Genomic DNA, 23,795 nt, shown 5'->3' on the forward strand with positions numbered 1-23,795 from the left:
TTATGCTAACGTTAGGTGATTTCTTTACGTCATGCAAAGTCTGTCTTGCTCGCTCACATCCTCACTCTGCTTATTTACAGCATGACAGCATACCTAACAGCTTCTCCCTACAGTCACCGGTCTGGCTTTGCACCGTGCTCTGTTGAGAATGGTATGCCTACAGTATTTAGTGTTCTGGATTCATCCTGTCCTTTCCCAGGACCAGAAGGCCACGGGCTGGGCAGAGGAGGGAGAAGAAAGTCCTGGCCTCAGCTGCAGGAGTAACTGAGGAAATGGGGATAGCATGGTGGAAGGGAATTCAGAATTGTAGGACAGTTCAGTGAGAGTTTACCGCTGCCAAACTATAAATATATGAAGGAAAAGCAGTACAGTACTAAACCAAATATAATATGGCGTTTCCTGTTTTTACCTGCCTTTATAATGCAAATGATTCTTCATGATGTGTTACCTGGATCCTTCAGTTACTTCAGCATAACTGTGTGTTCATGTAGTAGGGGGGGATCCTCAGGGGTTGGAGTGGCAGGGAAAAGGGTTTCTTTCCAGCTAAATTTTTCAAAACTGATACCTTCAGTTTTCGGATGTATAACATTTCTCTGCAACATTTTTGGTGCTTTTCTGTGATAGGAATGTAGACAAAATGAGACATTGGTGACTGTCTGTGTTGTCTTCTCTTTTTAGGAAGCTGCTTTTGCCCATGGTGGTTTCTTGCACGTAGCTGCTAAAAATTCTTACTGAACCTGAATAGTGTTCACTAGAGCTGGACCTTTTTAAGAAGGTCCAACAACTGCATGTGTTCAACAGCCTGCTTAGGAGGAACAGTAATACCCCAGCTACATCTCCAGGAAGATGTAGTTGCACCAACAAGTTCATAGGAAAGCTGTACAGACTGAACTAGTGAGGTGGTTAAAGCCTGTACGGAAGAGAAAGACCATGTGGTCCCCATGTATGGGAGAACCGACAATGCACAGCCTAGTGTCATTAACAGCTTAGAGTGATAGAATGGTCGGGTTGGAAGGGACCTTAAAGATCATCCAGTTCCAACCCCCCTACCCTGGGCAGGGACACCTCCCACCAGACCATGTTGCTCAAAGCCCCGTCCAACCTGGCCTTGAACCCCTCCAGGGATGGGGCAGCCACAGCTTCTCTGGGCAACCTGGGCCAGGGTCTCACCACCCTCACAGCAAAGAATTTCTTTCTAGTAACTAATCTAAATCTCCCCTCTTTCAGTTTAAAACCCTTCCCCCTCGTCCTATGGCTCTCCTCCCTGATCAAGAGTCCCTCCCCATCTCTCCTGTAAGCCCCCTTCAGGTACTGAAAGGCCATTATAAGGTCTCCCCAGAGCCTTCTCTTCTCCAGGCTGAACACCCCCAACTCTCTCAGCCTGTCTTCATAGGAGAGGTGCTTCAGCTCTCTGATCATTTTCGTGGCTTCCGCTGGACCTGTTCCAACATGTCCATGTCCTTCCTGTGTTGACTCCAAAGCTGGACAGAGTGCTCTAGGTGGGGTCTCATGAGAGCAGAGTAGAGGGGTAGGATCCCCTCCCTCGCCCTGCTGGCCACGCTTCTTTTGATGCAGCCCAGGATTCATTTTGCTTTCTGGGCTGCCAACACGCACTGCCAGCTCATGTTTGAGCTTATCATCCATGAGCACTCCCCAGTCCTCTCCTCAGGGCTGCTCTCCAGCCATTCTCCGCCCAACCTGTATTTGTGCCTGGGATTGCCACGTCCCAGGTGCAGGACCCCGCACTTGGCCTGGTTGAACTTCATGAGGTTTGCATGGGCCCACCTCTCAAGCCTGTCCAGGTCCCTCTGGATGGCATCCCTTCTCTCCAGCTTGTTGACCACACCACACAGCTTGGTGTCATCAGCAAACTTGCTGAGGGTGCACTCTGTCCCACCATCCATGTCTCCAACAAAGATGTTGAGCAGCACTGGTCCCCGTACCGACCCCTGAGGAACACCCCTCATCACTGGCTGCCACTTGGACATTGAGCAGTTGACCACAACCCTTTGAGTGCGGCCATCCAGCCAGTTCCTTGCCAAGCCCTTGAAGTCTGCTTCCGCTTGGCTTAAGTCTGCGAACTTGCGAAGTGGTGATGTGTAGGCTCAGCCTGTAATGAGTCATGTTGAGATTGTGTCAGAGCAGCATGTGATGCCATGTGCTCAGATGAAAATGAGCGCTGCATGCTGAGCCGTGGAGCGCCAGGCACTTAACTACCCCTGGTCTGTCGACTTTATTGATTTGTTTTTTCCTTTTTAAGGTTGGTTGCCTGGTTCATGTGAGTTTGTGTTGCGCTCTGACTGTCCTCAAAGCTTTAAATCTGTCATCTGTTCTGGCTACTAGTGGCTGAAACTAGGACAATTCAAAGTTTCCCTAAAGAAAGGGATTGATGTTTCTTGAACACAGCAGTTCTGGGGAGAAGGGACATTCTTCCAAAAATTCCTAGTCTTTCTGCGGGTGCTGTTCTATAGCTTTGTACTATTCCGGCAGTGTGAGGAGAGGATTTTTCTGTTGAATCCTAAACTAGGGTGGTTAGCAGTATTCTCATCAAACTTAACCTTCTGCAGGAATTCCTTACCTGGACTCAAGAAAAGGCTAATCTGTTTCTTGTTCATCCCTCCCTCAAAACCAGGATTGATTTATTTTTTATTTTTTTTTCTTAGTTGCAGCAACAACTCTGCTGAGTTGTGGGCAAAACGCAGTTTTGCTATTGGGAGCACGTCGGTGTCTCTGCTTTGGTCTCCAGTTAGGAGGAAGATTGCATGGGTATCTATCCCGAGCAAATCTATCAGTTGTCAGGGATGACGTCTGTTAATTTGCTCTTGTTAAGGAGTACAACCTGGTGAAGAGATACACAGATAAACATAATACAGCCTATGATAAGTATTTTCTTAAAATAACATATGTGAAATCAGTTCCCTGTGGAATACAGTTTAAATTCCAGTATATGGTGCAAGCCTTACAGACAGAGCGATAGTCGAAAGACACACACATGAGACTGTTACTTGGCTTTATGATGTCAACCCAATACATTGGGAGAGGTCGAAAGTAACAATAACTCATAAAGGGGTTAGTTACGCTGTTGTGGAGTTTAACTACGTGATGGCGCTTCTCCCGAGTGGGTTACTCTTGTACTGAAAGTCTCTTTTAAGCTTGAGTTCACAGGTGCTGTAGCATCTAACAGGACCTAAAAAAAATATTTATATTTAGCATAAGAAGAGGTATGTAGCTTATGATGGAGGAGAGATTAGAAAGAGAGCAAACCAAATGCAGGCCAACATTGCCTTTTCTTATGCTAGTGATCCCTAAATTAAGAATTTCCCTGGCTTAATCAGAAACAGCTTTCAGAAGTGTGTTGTGTGCAGGGAACTACATATTAATCTTTCGATATTCATAGCGTACGTTATACTGTGACCTGATGTAGGTGAGTGGTTTTTAATTTCTTTTTTTTCCATATTTTATTTAACACTTCTATATATTTCACAAGGAGAATTGGTGTCTCTTCATCAGGCACTGGTCTGTTACGCAGTGGTGAGGTATTTTCCTCACTTAATATGAACAAGAAATCTGGTTACGTATTGTTGGCATTTGTTACGTTTTGAGAGGTTTAATCACAGCTATAGTAGTAAGACAAATAGATAATCTTTAAATCTATAGCTAAGCCAATTTAGAGGCATCTTTTGGCTACAAATCAAATTTAAAAACTACTTCCCTATGAGTGAGAACGGTTGTTTCACTATATAATCCTCTTAATTAAAAACCTGTTGTTGGAATAAATAATTAAAAAAAAAAAAAGAACTTCTGTATTTTTCAATTTTTTTGTGCTTGAGTCTAAATTTTGACCACATAAATCGTTCTGTTGTTTGCTGTGCATCAAACCAATGCTTGTTGTGTAGCACACTTCTCTGACTACTGGATTTTGAGCGTGCCTGTCATCGTCTCTGAAGAAGGGCCACTGACCCCTTATCTAAGACAGGAATTTAGATGAGAGGTAGGAATTCATGAAAATCAACTTTTAAAATACTTCATATTGCTTTTCCTAATTTGTTTTCTATACTTAGCATTTATTTTTCAGTCAGCAGTATGTCCTGTCCTTTGAAAGTGTTTATTTTTGTCCTGTAACTTCCAGTTTTGCAAAGGAGGGCTTATATTAAGGGAAAAGCTAAAAATGAACAGTGTTTCTCTGTGGGGAGAAAATAAACCAAAAGCTTAGTCTAAATTTTGGGCACTACACACATCATTCTCTGCCAGTACCCACACTGATACTTAACTTGAAATACTTGACCAGCAGTGTGCCCAGGTCACCAGCATCCTGGCTTGTATCAGGAATAGTGAGGCCAGCAGGATTGGGGCAGTGATGGTCCCCCTGTACTGGGCACTGGTGGGGCCCCACCTCAAGTGCTGTGTCCATTTTGGGGCCCCTCACCACAAACAAGACATTGAGGGGCTGGAGTGGGTCCAGAGAAGGGCAACGGAGCTGGTGAGGGGTCTGGAGCACAAGTCTTGTGAGGAGAGGCTGAGGGAGCTGGGGGTGTTCAGCCTGGAGAAAAGGAGGCTGAGGGGAGACCTTCTCATTCTCTCCAACTCCCTGAAAGGAGGGTGTAGCCGGGGGGGTCGGTCTCTTCTCCCAAGTCACAGGCGATGGGACAAGAGGAAACAGTCTCAAGTTGCTCCAGGGGAGGTTTAGGATGGATATTAGGAAAATATTCTTCACAGAAGGGGTTATTGAGCATTGGCACACGCTGCCCAGGGCAGTGGTGGAGTCACCATCCCTGGAGGTATTTAAAAGATGGGTAGACGTGATGCAGAGGGACGTAGTTTGGTGGTGGTTTTCTCAGTGTTAGGTTGATGGTTGGACTCAATGATATTAAAGGTCCCTTCCAACCTGGATGATTCTACGATTCTATGACCAGAGAGGGAACTTATTACAATCTGTCCTCTTTTATTGCAGAGTAGCAGCTATGATGATGTGTGGGTAGTGGATACATCGGGTTTAGTCATTTATCCAGTGTGCTACAGCTGTAAAAGGTACTGGTAAAACTTCGATTTACTGCGGTGGAGCAGTCGTGCCTTGTTGAAGGAAGCAGTGACACTGTCGGGTTCAGGGAGAGCAGGACTGAGCGCTGGGGGGGCTGGTTTTGAGTCTGCAACAAGGCTTCCAACAGTTCTCTGCTTCTCTAGACATAGGTTGCCTGTCTGCTTTGTGTCTTCCCCGGTCGCACAGTGAATATGAAGCAGGACATGGGTGTTTCTCTTCAGTTGAGACCTATCAAACATTGACCAGTCGGTAATTGCATAGCCGGGCAACTGTAATTAACAACTACTACTTTTCTTCTCCCTTTACTTCCCTCCTCCATCTGTTGATCGTTTTTTCACTAAAAATAAACTGAGAAGTCCTTGTTTGTTTTTTTTTTATTTGGTTGTTTGGGTTTTTTTCACATGTATCTGTGCATGGAAAGCACCAAATTTTCTTTGGTGTTGCTTCTGGAGCACAGTGCTGTCTTGAAGTTCAGCAATTACAGCTCGTGACCTTTCTGTAACATGTTTTTAATGACACTCCTGTTTAGTCGTAAGTGGTCTGCAGTTCCCCCTTTTTGAAGCTCAATGGTGGGGCTTGTTTTGAAGTGTAAATCTGTATTTTTTTCAGGAAAACGGTAAGAAAAGGAATGCATGAATTTTGGAGCAAAATCTTAATAGAACCATGTTAATTTATAATTAAGGTGAGCAAAGCAGCACTAGCTGCTAAAGACAGGTCTCTTCTGCAGTTACTGCTCATCCTTTTGCTTTTAGAACTCATCTCAAAATAACTGGCCTGGACTTTTTTCTGTTAACAAATGTTTTTCAATCAAATTCCTGTTCATATGCGATTGGAATAACTTGGTTGCTGTTAACGGCTCACAAGATCTTCAGGAAATGATCGTGTTCACCTTGAAACTTAAAGGTAATTTGAGTGTTAATCATCAGTGTTAACATTGCTCTGAAAGTCAAAGCTGGTGTTTTCTGTGTGAAGAGTGGTCTCTCAAACAGCACTTCCCCGTAACACTAACCCTGGCTCGTTGATGGCAGATTGCAGTGACCTCACGCCGTGGTGCAAAAAGTAAAACAGTTCTTCAGGTGCTTGTTTGGCCCAAAATGCGATGACGGAGATCCCAGTGGTTTTTAGATGCGTGAAAGGGCTCCAATAGGCGAGTTCCTTCATTCCGGATTGTTTTTGTAAACTCTAATGCCTGGGATATGAAGCACTGAACGGGACTTGTTAGCACCCCCAAAGTTTTCAGGTGGCCTAAGAGCAGTGTTGATTGTTACGTGCTTTCATACCTGAAGTGGTAATATACGACCCCCTTTGACTTGTGTCTGTCTCCATCGGTGCAAACAGTGACCAGCAAAACTAAAAAGAAGGCTGCTTATTGCACTGCCCCTGAAATGTCTGTAGATGAGACTATTCATCTGCATGAAGGGATTAAAAACTATTTCCACAGAGTTCAGTGATATGCCATTCCAGCTATAAAAAAAAGAGAATTATCTTTAACTAAATTTCACTGTGAGGAGTACTAGTTTTGAGCGTGCATCAAAAACAAGCGTAGAATTAATAATTCCTGTTAGCAGCTTGGTTTCAGCTCGTTTCATACCCTGACAACCCAGGTATTGGGCTGATTTATGTCTGTATTAAGTCCAGTTCTCTCTTTGTACTGTTACACCATAAAGAGGCGCATCATTTAAGTGACACTTGTCTCCAGATAACTTGGCATTTTGCATAACCTAATGCAAGTCACTGACTACAAACATTCCAGAGATAATCCAGCTCTGCTTATTCCAATTGGTAGGAAAAAAAAATCGGTACCTAAAATTTTAAATTACTTGACTTTTAGTTTTCAACCATTGTTCTGCCATCGTAGCTTCTAAATAAGTACCAGAAATTTAAGGAAATGAGTTTGTCGTGTCACATGAAGTTAGGAGTCAATTAATTTTTTAAACGTAGTCTTTTGGAACATAGATGGTGGAGTTCAGGAATAGCGTATTTTGCAAGCTCTACACTGACAATTAGAGAAAGAATAAACAATCAGTAAAAACTCTGTGGTGACCGAAGACACTTGGAGATAATTTTACTTTTTATTTTCCAGTGCTGTTGATGACACCAAATCATGTATCTTAAGTCAGAATATAGGAATCAGATGGTGAAAATATTTAGCGAGGCCTTGTGTTCTCTGCCAGACGTACCACAAGATGCCAACAGCTACAGTAGCAGTTAATTTAGATTTTTAAAACAATCAGCGTCCTCTTTAATGGGGAGGTTTGCTTACTTTCAAGACCTCCTTCAAGGTGCGGCACTTCCATGTGATACGCTGGGGGCATGGTTTGTTTTCCATGCTTTTCACATTTCTTTCCTTGCTCTTTAGGTAAGTGGCTTTCGGTCAGAGGGTCTGGAGTCACCTAAATTGACAGAAGTTTGCTCTTAAAGAAAAAAAAAAAAAACCTACGTAGTACTAAAAAAAGTTTATACGTAATAAGGGAGGTTCATCGTTGTTTCCAAGCGGAATCATCCAATTCCTAAAGAAGAACCTAAGTCGTTTTGTTTGGGTTTTTTTTAGCCCTACCGACTGTAGTAGGTATCGCTCCTTCGGTGGGCGTTCAAGAGGGGTCATGAAAATGAAGCAGGTGGTTGATATTAGATGGGATGGATGATCTAGCAGGTATTTTTTACATTTAAAATGTGTGCTGTGCTAGTGCTGTGTAAGTGCATTCACATCGGCCACAAAAATTACAAACTAGAACAATATGGGAAAGAGACCTTTAATATATAATACTGTGTTATGCTTTTAATCTCCAAGGTCTCCATGATTCAGTTTAGAGTTTGTATTTGCTTTTTCTAACCGATAGATTGCTTTATAATTTAGGAACTTACTCTCCTATAACTTAGGCATTTATTCTCCTTTTTTTCCTCCCAGTTTCTACATTAACCTGGCACAATCAGGCTATTTATTTGTGTTATTTCCACCACTTAAATAAAGGCCCAGGAGCTTACTTTGTGTCATCTCTATAACATTTTTGTTTCGCTGCCTGGGACATAGTAACCTGGTTTCATAGTGCACAAGGAAGGACAAGCTCTGATTCACTTTTCTCTGAGCTCTGCAGAATCAGTAGGAAAAGTGGCAACAGCTGCTCTCAGAAAATAAAGGGGCAAGAAAGTGACAGTCACTGTTGTCCTTCACACAACTAAGGTTTTAAGCTGAAAGAGGGGAGATTTAGATTGGATATTAGGAAGAAATTCTTTGCTGTGAGGGTGGTGAGACCCTGGAACAGGTTGCCCAGAGAAGCTGGGGCTGCCCCATCCCTGGAGATGTTCAAGGCCAGGTTGGACGGGGCTTTGAGCAACCTGGTCTGGTGGGAGGTGTCCCTGCCCAGGGCAAGGGGTTGGAACTTAATAATCTTTAAGGTCCCTTCCAACGCAAACCATTCTGTGATTCTAAGCATTGCAATGGTACAGCTGATGTTCTGCAGCCAGTGGATGTGCCTGGAGTTTGGGGCTACATTATTCCCATACCCGTCTCAGCTCCCACCTGGTGGGTCTTCCCTCTTGGTCTTCAGGCTGAGACAAGCTGTAAAGTTGTGACTTGCATTGTGTCAGTGCCACCAGCTTCACAGGATGCCCATCAGAGATCTTGAGCTTCCATGGGTTTTTCAACTGGCTTTTTTTTTTTCCTGCTGTGACGTCAGACAACTGAAAGCAGCAATTTGAAAAAATTAGGCTGCTCAGGTTTCTATATATAGCAGTTCTCAAATCCCAAGAAAGCCAGTGCTCTCCTCTAATCTGTTTTTAGCTGTCAGTGTTTGTAAATTAATATTAACAGAGTTGGTCTTAAGTGGAATTTTAAGTGCCTTCATGCTTTTTTTTTCTTTCCGCTTGCTATTTCCAGCTTTTTTCTCTTATCGGCGTTTTTATTTCAATTAAAAACAGATGTCTTTTTTTCAGACCCCTTTGCGTTTTTCCTTTATACTAATGATGAGCTGACCTTCAGCAGAGGGAATTGTGGTCATCACATTTACTGAGAAGCACCTGACTTGCATCAAAATCAGGCTGGTTTGATGTCAGGCAGGGGGACATATTTTCAGCTTTAGGGTTTTGTGCACACCATTTCTCATAAATTAAACATGAGGATCTCCATATATTGAAGTGATTTTTTTTTTTTAAACTTTTTTTTAATGAAGCCTAATTTTTAGTGACAGCATGAGGGAGACAGGGAGGGGATTAAAGAAAGAGTCAATGACTGATAGAGTAGGAAAGGCAGAGTATAACAGTGGCATGTGTTAAAAGAGTTTATGAAACTGCTGCTGTTTTATGTATTTACTCGTCAAATTACATTGTTTGAGTTCTTTTATATACAGCAGAAAAGGTAGGGCAAGAAATAGTTTTCAGAGAGGGTTTTCTGAAGGTTTTTTTATTTGTTTGATAACTTTGATACTTTGGTAACACACACACACACAGAATGCTGGTCTGTTTCTCATCCAGAGATGCCACCTGAGTGTTCACAGATGTAAAAGTTGAGAGCCTACAGCAAAAAGCCATCGTTTTGCTTTGCTGAGAAGTGGTGGAACTGGTTACCCCTAATCAAGAGTTACAACCGTCCTCTCATTCCGCTGGCCTGATGAGAGTGGGACCTAACGATATTCTTTTGTAGCACAGGATCATTGCATGGAGAGGAAAGGAGTCACTGATCTACTTTATTCACGTTCTTTCTATTATATGCTGCCGGTTGAAAAAAATAATGCTTTCCATATGCGCGGAGCAACACAATTCACATTCATGGGGGTAGAATGGGGAACATACTTGAGAACCTTGTGTTTAATTTAAGCTTGCTTTAATTCGCTATGTGCTTCTTAATTCATTTGTATATGCATGCTATTTTCACTCTCAAGTGACTGAAATATAGGAAAGAGGGGGTTGAGAGCAACAGCTTTGTGCATGGAATCTGTTTTTCTGGGTGGTGACAGGCTTTTTTTTTTTTTAATCTGTTCATTACTGGGTCCTACATTTGGATTTTTCCAATGTTACTCCTAGATCTTTGCCTTTGGCAGAATGTGAGCCTGTAACCTGACCACAGGATTATATCCTATGTGACCACAGGATTATAGATGTTAGATTTTCAGCTGAAAAAACTTCTGTTTTTTTGACACAGATTAATCCTAGTGGCTTTTGCCTGTCTATTTCATGAGCTGGTCTTACCTACGTACTGTCTGTTGCTGGCACAGAAGGTCAGAGCCTGGCAGTCCTGTATCAGTCTGCCTTGGCCCTTTTTCTCTTGCACATAAGCACGGTGAGCGTTATGGTGCCTAAGTGAAGTTCATACGGTAGGAAACCCCCACGTGTGGCACATTGTCGCTAAAAATATGTCTTGGGAGTGCTCGCTGGAGTGGCTGCCAGCACAGAGTTGTTTCCTACGTGCTCTGCAGCCTTCCCTCAAAAGAGAACTGATTCTTCTTTCGTTAGTAGTTCACAGTGCATACCTAATAACATGCTTTCCTGTAACTGTTGTAGGTGATCTGCCTTGTCAAGAGGCAGATCAGCTTTTTAATCACCAAATGAAGTCTTTGACACCTTGTGGAATTATTCTGTTAATCCTTATGTAGAAAACTAGCAGACTGTAGCTTCCACACTTGTATCCAGGAGGACTGGTCTTACGTGCTGTGTCATTAAATTTCCCCCTTTCAGGCCACTGTCATGAGAAAAATCCAGATGGCAATCATGACAAGGAGAAATACTTTGATGGCCACCATGAGTCAGTTACAGCAGTGACAGAAGGACGCTCCGAGGGAGGGACAGAAGATCCAGACATCCTTACTCAGAGTTCAGCAAGGGATCCCTCCTTCTTGAGACTGGAAAGTAAGTCACAGAATGATTTGGGGTTGGAAGGGAACTCTGGAGAACATCTAGTCCAACCCCCCTGCCAGAGCAGGTCCACCCAGAGCAGGTTGCACAGGAACGTGTCCAGGTGGGTTTGGAATGTCTCCAGAGATGGAGACTCCACCACCTCCCTGGGCAGAGAGATGCTCCAGGCCCCTCATCATCTTTGTGGTCCTTTGCTGTACCGTCTCCAGCGGTTCCCTGTCTCTCTTGAACTGGGGAGCCCAGAACTGGACACAGTGCTCCAGATGTGGCCTCACCAGGGTAGAGCCTTAAAATCAATGGTGGCAAATGAGTCTGTTCTAGATCTTTCAGAAGAGCTTTCTTCCTTCCTCCAAGAAGCTGTGTTTTCACCCCCCTCTGAAAAATGACAAATAACCCTTAAAACCGGTTTCATTCCCTTCACTGTTCTTCTTCTCCAAGTGTAGCATCAAAATGCATTCAATAAAAAAAATGAGATCAGGGTTTAGACATTTTCCAAGGTAGAGGATGTAGTTTCTTGCCAGAGTCTACAAACATGTTGATTGTACCTCAGTGAATTCCGTGTCAGCTGTGCCAGACAGAAGGGAAGAAAACCAGGGTCTATGGTTAAGGCACAGAAAGTTTTATTCAGTGTTTAATGCACATATATAGAGAAAAGACTCCAACTGTTTACTCCCTCAAACAGGCAAAATTCTGGTTTGGAAAGGAAACTGGTAAGTGGTATAGATTTACTGATTTTTTTGAAGCAACATTTGATGAATATTTGCAGTTGGGAAGTCTGTGTTCTCCAGTCCCCCTCTCCATTTCCAGCATGCAGTGAGTTGTCAGTGGTATTTGGTTTGTGCAAATGGGAAAGTCAGGTCACAGGGAAAAAAGATCTTTTTAATACAATTTGTGGAAGCACCAGGAAAAGAATTTTTGACATTTTTATGGTATTCCCTCTTAGACATGGTCACTGCAGAAAGCAATGGTTCAGAGGGAATGGAGGGCTTAGAAGATGATCAGATGTCTGAAGAGATGCTGGCTTTGGTGGATGAGTTTGAAAACTCATGGCCTCAGGAAGCTTTTGAAGGGGCGCTGGAGGTCAAAGGTCGTCGGATGGACTTGCAGGGAATCCGTGTCCTAAAGAAGGGATCTCAGGATGGACTGGCCAGCTCCTGTTTTGGGGACTGTGGTGATGATGATGATGAAGCTGAATGGGTGAGTTCGGATGAGTTTACTTAAGTCTTATGCCAACTTACTCTTGTGGAGGAGGGAAAGATGAGGACACTTCAGGGGGTTTAATGCTGGAATATATATAGGAACTTCCCCTGTGGGCCTAAAAGCTGGTTCATGGCTTGCGTGAAATGAACAAGTAGTTTCAATCCGTCTTCTAAAGGAAAGGCCTCCGCATCACTAAAAATGACATCATACGTCTTGATTATCAGCAGCAAGAGCTTAGGTGCTGAACGATGCTGGGTGCCTTCAAACTTCTTGCTCACCGTTACGAAGGAGAAAAGTTTCTAACTCAAAGTTCCAGTTACCGTGGAACAATGAAATATCTGTTGTCATCACGTTATGGACAAAATACATAATGAAAAATGCCTTTCAGTTCTCCAGCAGCTAAATTGGCTTTCTCCCATGTTGGGGATTGAAGTTGTGTACTTTGTTTGCACGGTGTGATGCAGTGAAAGTGAGCAGGCTTAGAGAAGGGGTTGAGATGGGGAGAGAGGGAGAGAGAGAAAAAGGTGTCATCTGGAACACCTTTGAAATTTAATCTTTGGGCTAAAACCAATAGTGTATTGGAGCCGATAACATTGGTGATGTTTCTTACTGTTAACCTTACTAATACTGTTCTTTTTGGCAGATCACTTTTCAGGTCAAACGTTTAAAGAAACCAAAAGCTGAAAGCTTGGATCTCCAGGAGCCAGTTGGGAGAAATGGAGAAGAAGGGACTAATGGAGAAAATGAAAACTTTTACCAAACTGCCCTGGAGATCAGTGGACCAAAGATACCTTCTCCTGGACCAATAGGTAACCTGCTGCTTCTAGAGAAAGCCAAGTCATTTGCAGCTTTTATATTACATTAGTTTATTACCATAAATACGTGCCACAAAGACTACATAGTAAAATAACGCCTTCTAGATGAGTACGTGAAAAAATGTGAAATCTCTTCCCTCTGCAACTTCTTTATGAAGTGCAGAAATAACTTTATCTGCTGAATGAAAGCTTTCTAGTTAATTCCCAGAACTTCTGGGGCTGAGGTGGTAAGAATGGAGAATGAAACAGGATGACCATGAGCCAGCAATATGCCCTTGTGGCCAAGAAGGCCAATGGCATCCTGGGGTGCATCAGGAAGAGTGTGACCAGCAGGTCGAAGGAGGTCATCCTCCCCCTCTGCTCTGCCCTGGTGAGGCCCAATCTGAAGCACTGGGTCCAGTTCTGGGCTCCTCAGTTCAAGAAGGACAGGGAACTGCTGGCGAGGGTACAGCAGGGGGCTACAAAGATGATTAGAGGCCCTAGAACATCTCTCTGATGAGGAAAGGCTGAGGGACTTGGGTCTTTTTAGTCTGGAGAAGAGAAGACTGAGGGGGGATCTGATCAATGCCTATAAATACTTCAAGGGTGGGTGTCAGGAGGATGGGTCTGGTCTTTTTTCAGTGGTGCCCAGTGACAGGACAAGAGGGAACGGGCACAAACTTGAACACAGGAAGTTCCATCTAAACATGAGGAGGAACTTCTTTCCTGTGAGGGTGGCAGAGCCCTGGAACAGACTTTCCAGAGAGGTGGTGGAGTCTCTGTCTCTGGAGACATTCAAACCCCACCTGGACACGTTCCTGTGCAACCTGCTCTGGGAGGACCTGCTCTGGCAGGGGGCTGGACTAGATGATGTCCAGAGGTCCCTTCCAACCCCATGTCATTCTGTGAAAGAGGTAGATGTTGTGAGTAGAAGTAATAGAAGATAGAGAGGTGTTTAATGATCTTTTTCTTTAAAACTGAATGGGCAGAGAAGTTAGTTTATCAGATAAGAGACACCGCTTCAGGGACAAATGCAGGATGAATTGATTACTTGAATGGATTACTGACTAAACAGAAGACACACAACTCAAAAACAAAAAGCAGAAAGCTTGGTCTAATAAAAATAAATTTTAAAATATCAGTGTTCTGCTGTAATTGTTTTGGTGATATTATAAGAGAAAACTTAGAGACTGTCTTCCAGAAGACTGGAGCTATGGAAGAGTCGAGTTCTGCACCAACATAGATGAGGTTTGGAGAGAGAGGTGGAGTTTTTTCTAGTTGATTAGAGGGAACTGGAGAGTGGTCTATTAATCTGGTGCAGGCTGGTTCCCCTGGTGTACTCAGGCGGACAGAAATCATCAGCATGGGATTGCTTGGGATGAAATTTAGAGCTGCTCAAACCTAATGATGCCAAAGAAGATACTGAAAAGCGTGGAGGCCGGTTGCTTTGGCCTTACCTTGATTTCAGCAGAGCTAAAATCTTCATGTCATAGGGCTGATGTGTAAGCAAAGATGTGTTTCTCCAATACATTTTAGTCCTTGATGATTTGATGACCTGAAAAGTGATTTAACATTTTGAAGGTTTTCACATTAAATCTTTAACAAACTCCTTTTTTTAGCAACCGACAGATGTAATTTATTGAATTAAATATTTAAATAGGGGGGAGGGGTTACATGAAAACAGGCTATCATTTGTGAGCACACATTTATCCTTTCCTCAGCGTATCCTCTCTCCCCCTGAGCTACTTTTATTACATAGCATCCCTTGATTGTACAGTCGTTACCTTCCGAATGCTCCTGTGAGGCAGGTTCTGCTGACATCCTCTTTGCAAGGACTAAATCGTCAAAAGTTTAACTAACATACTGGAGGTCACCTGGGAGGGGGAGTTCCTGGTATAGCAGGGAAATTACAGTAGCTGTCCTGTGTTTGACTACATCACAGAACTGCCTCTGGGTAGCGTATCCATACCTCTCGCTCTCCTTTGCCCTTCTTGCAAAGAAGAGCTCACAATCAGGCAGTTCAGGGTGGCTGCGATGAGAACTGATCGGTCCCTGCTGAAGTTCCCCAGTGTTTCTCCAAGTTAGTTTTCCTTTCATGGGAATGCTTTACAATAGACGTGGTATTACAGACTTCATCGTTATTCTGCCAAACTGTGGTGAAGCGGTTTGCTATACCTTGGGTGGAAAATAGGATTTGCATCCAAATGGGCAAAGTATCAGGTAACTAAAAAGAAATACTGAAATGCTGTTGTGACAGACTGGTACGTTGTTAAACTTGGCTTCCCACTGTGTAAATTTACAGTTACAATGAATGTTTCTTATGTCCCAAACAGTTTGGATGGTTCTGGTATGAGAGGGAAATATATATGCTCTCCTATCAGAACGCCAAGTTAACAGTGTTACCTTGTTAACACAAGCTGGATTCCTAGGACTTGGTGTAGTATCCACCAAATGTGAAGGGAAGATTTCAGTTAAGGTGAAGATCAGGTTTTTGTTTCTCCCAGTGATCTGTTTGTTAACATAGAGCAAGTTATTTAACCTTTCCCTGCCTCAGCTAACTTCTCTGCGAAATAGGAGGGCTGAAGTGTAATTACTTAATAGTTTCAGAAATGTTGCCTTCTTGAGTGTAAGAATGTGGCAAAAGCCATTGTCTGTCTTAAACCCATATTTGTTGAAAAGAAATGGCAGTATTTTTCACCCTGGATTGTCAGAAGATGGAGCAGTCAACTTTTATGAGTTTTTACTGTAGCTGTAGAACATAAATGATGACTCGCTTAGGAACTTACTTTAAGGACATTTAAGTAGAGACATTACCTGTAAACAAGAGTGGTGATTGTTCTTCATCTGTAGCTATTGAAAAAGTGTAATGAAACAGGTTTTAAAACTCCACCTCCTGATCAGTCTTCTGTAGGATTCAGTTCTGTCTTTGGATCCCACGATTTCCGTTCAGTCCATTTAGGGTGGGAATGTTCTTAAAGAAACCTGGCTGCAGGACTGTGACTTTTATAACGTAGGGAATGACTCCACTGGTATGAAATATTTTGTAAATCATCGTACTGAAGCAGAAGTCTTTCTGCTTCCAGATAGCTTCTTCAATATTATTTTTTTTCCTCCTTTCTCAAGGGAAAAGGCGTGATTATCGTAGCCTTGGCTGGCCAAGTCCTGATGAATGCCTGAAACTCCGTAGGGTAGAGCTTACAACTGTAGCCAGCACGTGGCTTGCTGTTTCCGCTAAAAACATTGAGTAAGTATCTTGTATATGAACTTTAAATAAGTTACACAAAGCAAGGCAGTTACATGGCCTTCAGCATGCATAAACTGAGGATTTTAGTATCCTTTAAGAAAGAACTGCCAGGATTTCAAAGTTTGAAAACTTTATGTGGTATTCCATCTGTAGACTTGCGAAGAAAAGTGCAAGTGCAGACGGATGGTTCCTGATTCTCCTGCTTCTTGAGCTACTCAAATGAGATTCTGGCCGGGTTCTGGGCAGTTTACACTCGAGAACTTTGTGATGACTTCTTCTGTTTTCTTCTCCTGACTGATTCAAACTTGTTGTATGACCTTTGTAGCATTACAGAGCACATTGATTTTGCCACACAGCTGCAAGAGCCAGCCATGGAGCCCCTTTGTAACCCAAATCTACCAGCAAGCATGCATACTTTGGACCACCTGCAAGGGGTCTCCAGTCGGGCCAGCTTGCATTACACTGGAGAAAGTCAACTGAAAGAGGTAGGCCAGAGTTGAAGGCCGTCACACAAAAATGGCCCTACCACGGCAGATTCAAGACACGTTTAGCTCAGTGCCCTGTCTCCAGAAGTGACCTTCGGTGTGTGAACACTGGGATAAAAGTGTAACAACGCAAGCCAAATGCAGTGTTTTAATTATTTTACCAGAACATTTTCCTAGCCGCCTACGATCTGGCCTGGTAGAAATCCAAAAACACTGTTAGTGTGTTTGTATTTACAGCTCTTGATGGATCAATTAGTGAAAGAAGAGTCCAACTGAGCGTACATAAATTTCTAGCATTCTTAGTATTCCGTGCCATGGAGTTATAGCGCTGTGTGATGGTACAGATAGTATTAACTCAAGACAGACAATGATGTTTAGGTTGGAATAGGTTACGGGCAGTTGTAAAAGGCTGGTGAAAAAAGCAACCAGCAAGTGAGGGACATCTCTTACCAGGTTCCAGCATCTCAGCACTTGTTCTTCCTCTTCCACAGGTGCTACAGAACCTTGGCAAAGACCAGTACTCACCACAGTCATTAGAACAAGTCGGTACTCGAATAGCCAAAGCTTTGGAAAAGGTATGTGCAAATGAGAAAAATTAGAAGTCTGGGCTTACCACTCGTGACTGACGTAGTGGTCAATCCAGTCTTGAACCGTTTGTCTGAAATCCCAATCAAGGAACGTATTAGTAACTGGACTAGGGATTTGTGTCTGTTCAGCATCTGTAATGCCCTCATAGGTATTCTGTTAAGCTATATCCCGTGCTTACGCTGTCAAGTGTCTTGCAGATCTCTCTAATAAAACTTAAGCTTGTCATATTTCCCAATGTTTCCAGCCTTGTAGTGAGCAGTATCGCTGGTTGTTGATAGATACTAAACTGTTTCAATGGTTCTCAGCCCTCTGCTTTCTTTTTGTGCTACATTCTATGATTCCGTGATTGTCTCGGAGCTTAGGGAAGGTTAAGCCGTGGCTCAGCTCTCCAGTTGCGCTCCCAGCATGCAGCGGTCAGAGAGTGGACCTGCAGGGGCTTCCTCTCTTCTCTGCCTTCTGCCTTTTACCTTCGGCAGCATTGGGCTGAAGTGACCAGTGAGTTCAGGGCACCACGTGCAAGGCTGCGCTTCCCCTTCTCCTCAGAGAAAGCCAAGTGTCCTGGCGAGACTAAGGCTGCTGAGGATCTCAGCTGAGGTCCTTGGGAGGGGATGATTAGGGACATAATTTTCCCAGGATCTATGAGGTACATAAGGATGCAGGCATTGTTGTTAAATGTTTATAGCTAGTGGGGAGGATATCCCAAACTGCTGTAGAAAAGAAGGCTTGGCCCCTGGGTGCCTTGAGCCTGTTGTACTGAAAGCCATCTCTGAAACTAAAGCCAGTATAGCTTTGTCAGTCCCAGAAAGTAAAGGTGTTACTCTTCTCCTTATGTTACAAGATGTAGTTTCCGTTCACTTTAGATGTATACTAACTTGTTCTCTTACATGCTATGGTTCCCCCTGCAGACAGCAAGCTTTATCCAAATAAGCTGCAAATTTAGTGCCAAGACCAGAAACAGAATTCTCAGTAAGGCTGGCTGTGTTGAAAATAAAATGCAGTTCTTCTGTCAGCAGGCTCATTCAGTATTCACAAGAGCTAATCAAACAAATCAAGATGGCTACTTATCTAATTGCATATGTGAGCATAAACATTCATTTACTGTATCTGAGTCCACAGAATTCAAGCACATAGTATTTTGCTTTCTAACACGTGACATGGGAGTCAGCCAGCTCGAGGCACTAAATTCAAAAGCAGAAAGGCTTCTGCTCTGAGCTGCATCCCAGAGCATCCTTTCTCTTCCCAGTGACTACAGAGAGCCTACGAGTCCAATCAGCTAACTTAGCTAATTTTTTTGCTTTACGTTGGGTAATGTGTGTATCCACGTCTAGATGGACACCTGGTGAGAAGCTGTTGTGACTGCGGAAACTTGTTGCTGTTTAAAGCTATTTAGCTGCTATTCATTTCTTAAGAAAATGATGTTGCATTTGGAGTTTGTGTTTCATTTGGCAATCTCATTTACCTGGCTATTGTATATATGTTGTTAGGTGAGAAACTTTCTGCTGCTTTGAAATAGTTTAATGCTATTTTAAGTGTTAACACCTTCTACCTCAATATATCAAATAAAATGTTCTGTTCACTACAGGTGTTTACATGACTGGTTTTTGTGTTCTTCTTTTGCCAGAATCAGACTTCGTGGGTCCTCTCTAGCATGGCAGCTCTTTACTGGAGGGTAAAAGGCCAAGGAAAGAAGGCCATTGATTGCTTACGGCAAGCATTGCACTATGCACCCCATCACATGAAGGTGTGTACACATGAGCCCACTCCTCAGATGAAATAATGTTTTGCTTGTCACAATAGAGCTTTCACAGACTATTATTAAGGCTGATACTGTGTGTATCAAGTGTCACAGTATCACAGAATGATATGGGGTTGGAAGGGACCTCTGGAGATCATCTAGTCCAACCCTCTGCCAGAGCAGGTCCACCCAGAGCAGGTTGCACAGGAACGTGTCCAGGTGGGGTTTGAATGTCTCCAGAGACAGAGACTCCACCATCTCTCTGGGCAGCCTCTTCCAGGGCTCTGCCACCCTCACAGGAAAGAAGTTCCTCCTCATGTTTAGATGGAACTTCCTGTGTTCAAGTTTGTGCCCACTTCCGCTTGTCCTGTCCCTGGGCACCACTGAGAAAAGACTGGCCCCATCCTCCTGACTCCCACCCTTGAAGTATTTATAGGCGTTGATCAGATCCCCCCTCAGTCTTCTCTTCTCCAGACTAAAAAGACCCAAGTCCCTCACCCTTTCCTCATCAGAGAGATGTTCTAGGGCCCTCATCATCTTTGTAGCCCTCTGCTGTACCCTCGCCAGCAGTTCCCTGTCCTTTTTGAACTGGGGAGCCCAGAACTGGTCCCAGGTCTCCAGATTGGGCCTCACCAGGGCAGAGCAGAGGGGGAGGAGGACCTCCCTCCACCTGCTGGTCACACTCTTCCTGATGCACCCCAGGATGCCATTGGCCTTCTTGGCCACAAGGGCACATTGCTGGCTCATGGTCATCTTGTTGTCCACCAGGACTCCCAGGTCTTTCTCCTCAGAGCTGCTCTCCAGCAGGTCTATAATGTATTAGATATTAGCTTGTTGTTGTGAGACCTCGAGACTTTCACCACATGTTTAGTTTGGACTGTCTCTTTTTTTAAAAAAATCTTCATAATAGAAAAAGACAATTGCAAAAGTGGTTCAGTGGAATTTTGTGCAGTTCAGTGGGTTTGATACCTCTCTGGGCAATGCGAGCTTCGAATCTTAATCAACCTTTGTCTAGACAAGTCTTCTAACTTCTAAGTTGGGAGTATAGTTTCTGATTATGCTTTTAAAGAGGGGGGGTATATCTTCTGGTTGTGGTTTTAAAGAGGCAACATCTAAAGGAGTAACATAAATGCTTAATCTTATGTGTTTGGGCTGTCGATCTCAGCTTGGCACTACTGCCTGACTTTGTGCAGCAGTTCTGTGCTTTAGTCCAAAAAAGGCAGTCCTTTAGACAAAATCTTCAGCTTTTTCAGTTGACTGAAGTGCTTTGTACCCTTCACCTTGCCCCATGGTCTGCTGAGCGTTACAAAGTCTGTTCTTCTACACCAAGATCCCCCTTGCAAACTGTTAAATGCAATTTATAGGCTCCTCACTCAACATTGCAGATTTCGCTTTGGGACCTGAACAACAAATTGTGCAGCACTGCAAAATACATACTCCTTTTTGAGTCTTGGTCTGAAATTCTCCTCTGAAAATCGAGAGACATAGTAGTTTACATTCTCAGGATATTATTGGGAGGATCCAGCAACTAACAGTAGAAATGCCTCAGCTCAGAAATGTACATCCCATGTATTTGTGTCCCCTATAATTCTTGTCTTTTTGCACTTATCCTTTTAAAACAAGGTTGGAACCAAGATCTAACGCAACGAGCTCATGGTTATTGTCCTGTCTTTGTGCGTAACTGGAATGGTTCCTCAGAAATGGAGCCTTTAGCTGTGTGGCTTGTAAGGGTCAGAGTATGGATTGGAAACTACAGTTTGGCGAGATGATGGCTTAGCAGTGCTGTTTTCTAGAAATGTGAGAAAATGTTGCTTGGGACTGGCTGACTCTCGAATCCGTGGCTTGTTTTTGTTTTTGTCCTCTCTACTGAAGCTGCCTCTAGAGGAAGCTGTGGGTCTTCTTTGTCAAGATACAGCTGCGACTTGAACTCGGTGAGAGTTAGCACTGAATTAACAGCTATTTAGTATTTTGGTTTATCCTCCTCTTTGGTTGTATGCACTCTTGACTACTTTCTCTTGCCTTGTCTCATGTAAATAAAAGGTAATTAATTTTCCTGTGGGCTTTCTTTTGTGATTCTGCCTTCCAGAATGTCTGATTTGCAAACATGAATGATTTACCCACCAAAGGGACTCCTTGCCTTCTGGAGGTCGAGGAGGCTAGGATCAAATACAGCCAGAATTTGCTATTGTCCTGTTGAGGGCACCTAAGACTTGTTACTAAGCGATATTTTGTCCTTTGAAGGTGTCAAGCCCAGCTCCCAGAGAGTCCGTTATGGCTGTCAGGCCTCCACAGTTTTGTCAGTCAGACAAGGTCACAGTCTGGAAATCCAGGAAATAAAAGACGTATCATCAGTGACCAGCTGAGGAAATTTTATTTATAGCTGTTATCCAGTGTCGTATAGGAATTCTGTGGCAGAGGCAGGATAAAAAGCACTGCATTGGTTGCACTAATGGTTAGATCCCTTTTACACTTCCCTGCGGTCCCTTTTTGTTCCTGTTCCTTCCCCTTTGATGCAAAAGCTGAAGGAGGATGGTCAAACAGAACAGCTTCTCTTTTCTCTGAGGACGCATCTCATCTTTGGGGAGAAAACTAGTGTAAGAGCGTCTGAAAAATGAAAGTACATACTGGGATGCTTAAATTAGTTAATTCTTGAGTTGTTTGTCGATGCAACAGCAGCGTTTGTCACTATTGTGTGTATGTGAGATTTTTTTGGTTTTAACTCGGGTCCAAACGCCCTTTTGTAGTAAATGAGGTCTGGCTAATCACTTCCAAAGTCACCAGATAATGAGATGGGTAGTAACCAAGCAAGAGTGGTGGAGTCTTCCGTTTGTCTTGCTGATTCTGAGGCAGTTTCAATGGAAAGAACCTCCCTGGTTTATCTCTCGCTCTTCTCTCTTTCAGGATGTCCCACTAATCAGCCTAGCAAACATCTTCCACAACGCGAAACTCTGGAACGATGCCATCATTGTGGCGACCATGGCGGTGGAAATCGCCCCACACTTCGTGGTTAATCATTTCACCCTGGCAAATGTCTATGTGGCGATGGTGAGTGTGCTGTCACCCAGGTACCTCTGCCTTCGGTACGGTATTTATATGCATATAAAAACCTTCTTCTCACAAATCATTTTGAAGGAGCAGCATTCAAGAAATCGGGGTAGGATCAACAAGAAAGAATTTTTTCTATTTTTTTTTTTTTTTTTGAATGCCAAAACTCTTATCACTCATTTTAGTCTTACTACTCATTTAGTACTTGAAGGCCAGTATTTTTATAAGATGGCTTCAGAATGCTCTCCACAAAGCTTTGCTGAGACGGCAGCGAACAATGGCTAATTTGGGTCGGCTGCCCGTCTAAACACAGGATGTTTTTTTAATACTGGAAAATTAATGATAAATCAAGTGTCTATCCTGAAGAGCTGAGCTTAGCTTGATAAATAAAACCCCATCCACAGTTGTGGTGAACAAACACAAAGGGAATTTAATTTCAGTATCTGGATTATCAACACCCCAAATAATTTACAGATTAAACTCAAATTTCTTCACACTGTCTGTATATTCTAATCTGCAATTTAGCTTTCAGTGCTTACTCTGACCACAAAAATGTTCATTCATTCATTCTTTTTTCAGTGGTGCCCAGGGAGAGGACAAGAGGGCACAAACTGGAACATAAGAAGTTCCATCTAAACATGAGGAGGAACTTCTTTCCTGTGAGGGTGGCAGAGCCCTGGAACAGGCTGCCCAGAGAGGTGGTGGAGTCTCCATCTCTGGAGACATTCCAAACCCACCTGGACAAGTTCCTGTGCAGCCTGCTCTGGGTGGACCTGCTCTGGCAGGGGGGTTGGACTGGATGATCTCCAGAGGTCCCTTCCAACCCCATATCATTCTGGGATTCTGTGATTCATTCCTTTTCTCTTGTTAATGCTGGATTGGTTCCTGTGTGTTTCATCCTTAACAGGGCCAGCATATTTGAAGTGTAAAAGGGGCACCGGTAAACTGAGACATAGTTGAGATAGATAGATAGATAGATAGATATATCTGTGTCAAAAGTATTTTCATTTATGCAAGTTTGATGCTTGAGTTGCCAATGTCTGTTTAAAGTTAGCACAATGCCTAAGGATAACTTCGTTCTCCCTGGACCTGAGACATTTGTCAATGGAGCCCCGTGTTCATTATAAGAAATGACTGTAACAACAGGACAAAATTTGTCTTCTGGATCAAATCATATTAACATAAAGGCAACTTAGTTTCTTTACGTCGTATTTAACCTGCTGTTTTTGAGAGCTGACCCTGACCTGCAGGTTGTAGAAGGTGTCATGCTAATTAATAGTTTAGCATTATAGAGGCCAACATTCCTTTATTTGTAAAATTTTTCAGTAAGTTGCCTTACAAAGGGGAAACAGTTGGCCGTGTTAAGGACTGAGAACTTAGGATGGATGCTATAGAAACTATCCATGCGGGAATCTAAAGGAAACTCGAAATAATACCGTATCACAGCAAATGTAAATGGTTATATCTAAAAATGGAAAAATCTGATTTTTCTTTTCATTGCTGTTTCTCAGTGCTCCTGCAAACTAATAAGGGATTTGTCTGTGGAATTCCTGTTGAAACTGTATTAAAATACACTTTTTTAAAAAAAATCAAGACTTTACAACTCACCTCGATCCACTTAGTGTTTATAATGTGGCTAGAAATTAATATTAGCTCTGCTGTACAACTGAAGTCACTGAGAAAAGGAAGTTAAGAGAAAAAAAACAGTGGTGAAAGTGACTGAAAAACCCAGAATGTTTTGAGTCTTTTCCCCTCTCATTTTTCTTCTAATACACTACTAGATGTTAGCCTGCTTTCCTAGTTAATAAAGAAGCAGGGT

General features: G+C 43.1%; 1 protein-coding gene across 1 annotated transcript in view; it reads left to right on the forward strand.

The window, feature by feature from the left end:
* The window catches only part of TTC17 (tetratricopeptide repeat domain 17), a 63,871-nt gene that overhangs the window by 37,591 nt on the left and 2,485 nt on the right, over positions 1-23,795 (forward strand). Inside the window, exons 17-24 of the mRNA XM_074148410.1 lie at positions 10,709-10,879; positions 11,829-12,082; positions 12,729-12,894; positions 16,003-16,123; positions 16,449-16,608; positions 17,100-17,183; positions 18,818-18,937; positions 21,833-21,976. Coding sequence (XP_074004511.1) covers positions 10,709-10,879; positions 11,829-12,082; positions 12,729-12,894; positions 16,003-16,123; positions 16,449-16,608; positions 17,100-17,183; positions 18,818-18,937; positions 21,833-21,976 — 1,220 coding nt within the window. The remainder of the gene's footprint in view (positions 1-10,708; positions 10,880-11,828; positions 12,083-12,728; positions 12,895-16,002; positions 16,124-16,448; positions 16,609-17,099; positions 17,184-18,817; positions 18,938-21,832; positions 21,977-23,795) is intronic.

The sequence above is a fragment of the Numenius arquata genome, chromosome 6 (genome assembly GCF_964106895.1).
Source record: "Numenius arquata chromosome 6, bNumArq3.hap1.1, whole genome shotgun sequence".
NCBI lineage: Eukaryota > Metazoa > Chordata > Aves > Charadriiformes > Scolopacidae > Numenius > Numenius arquata.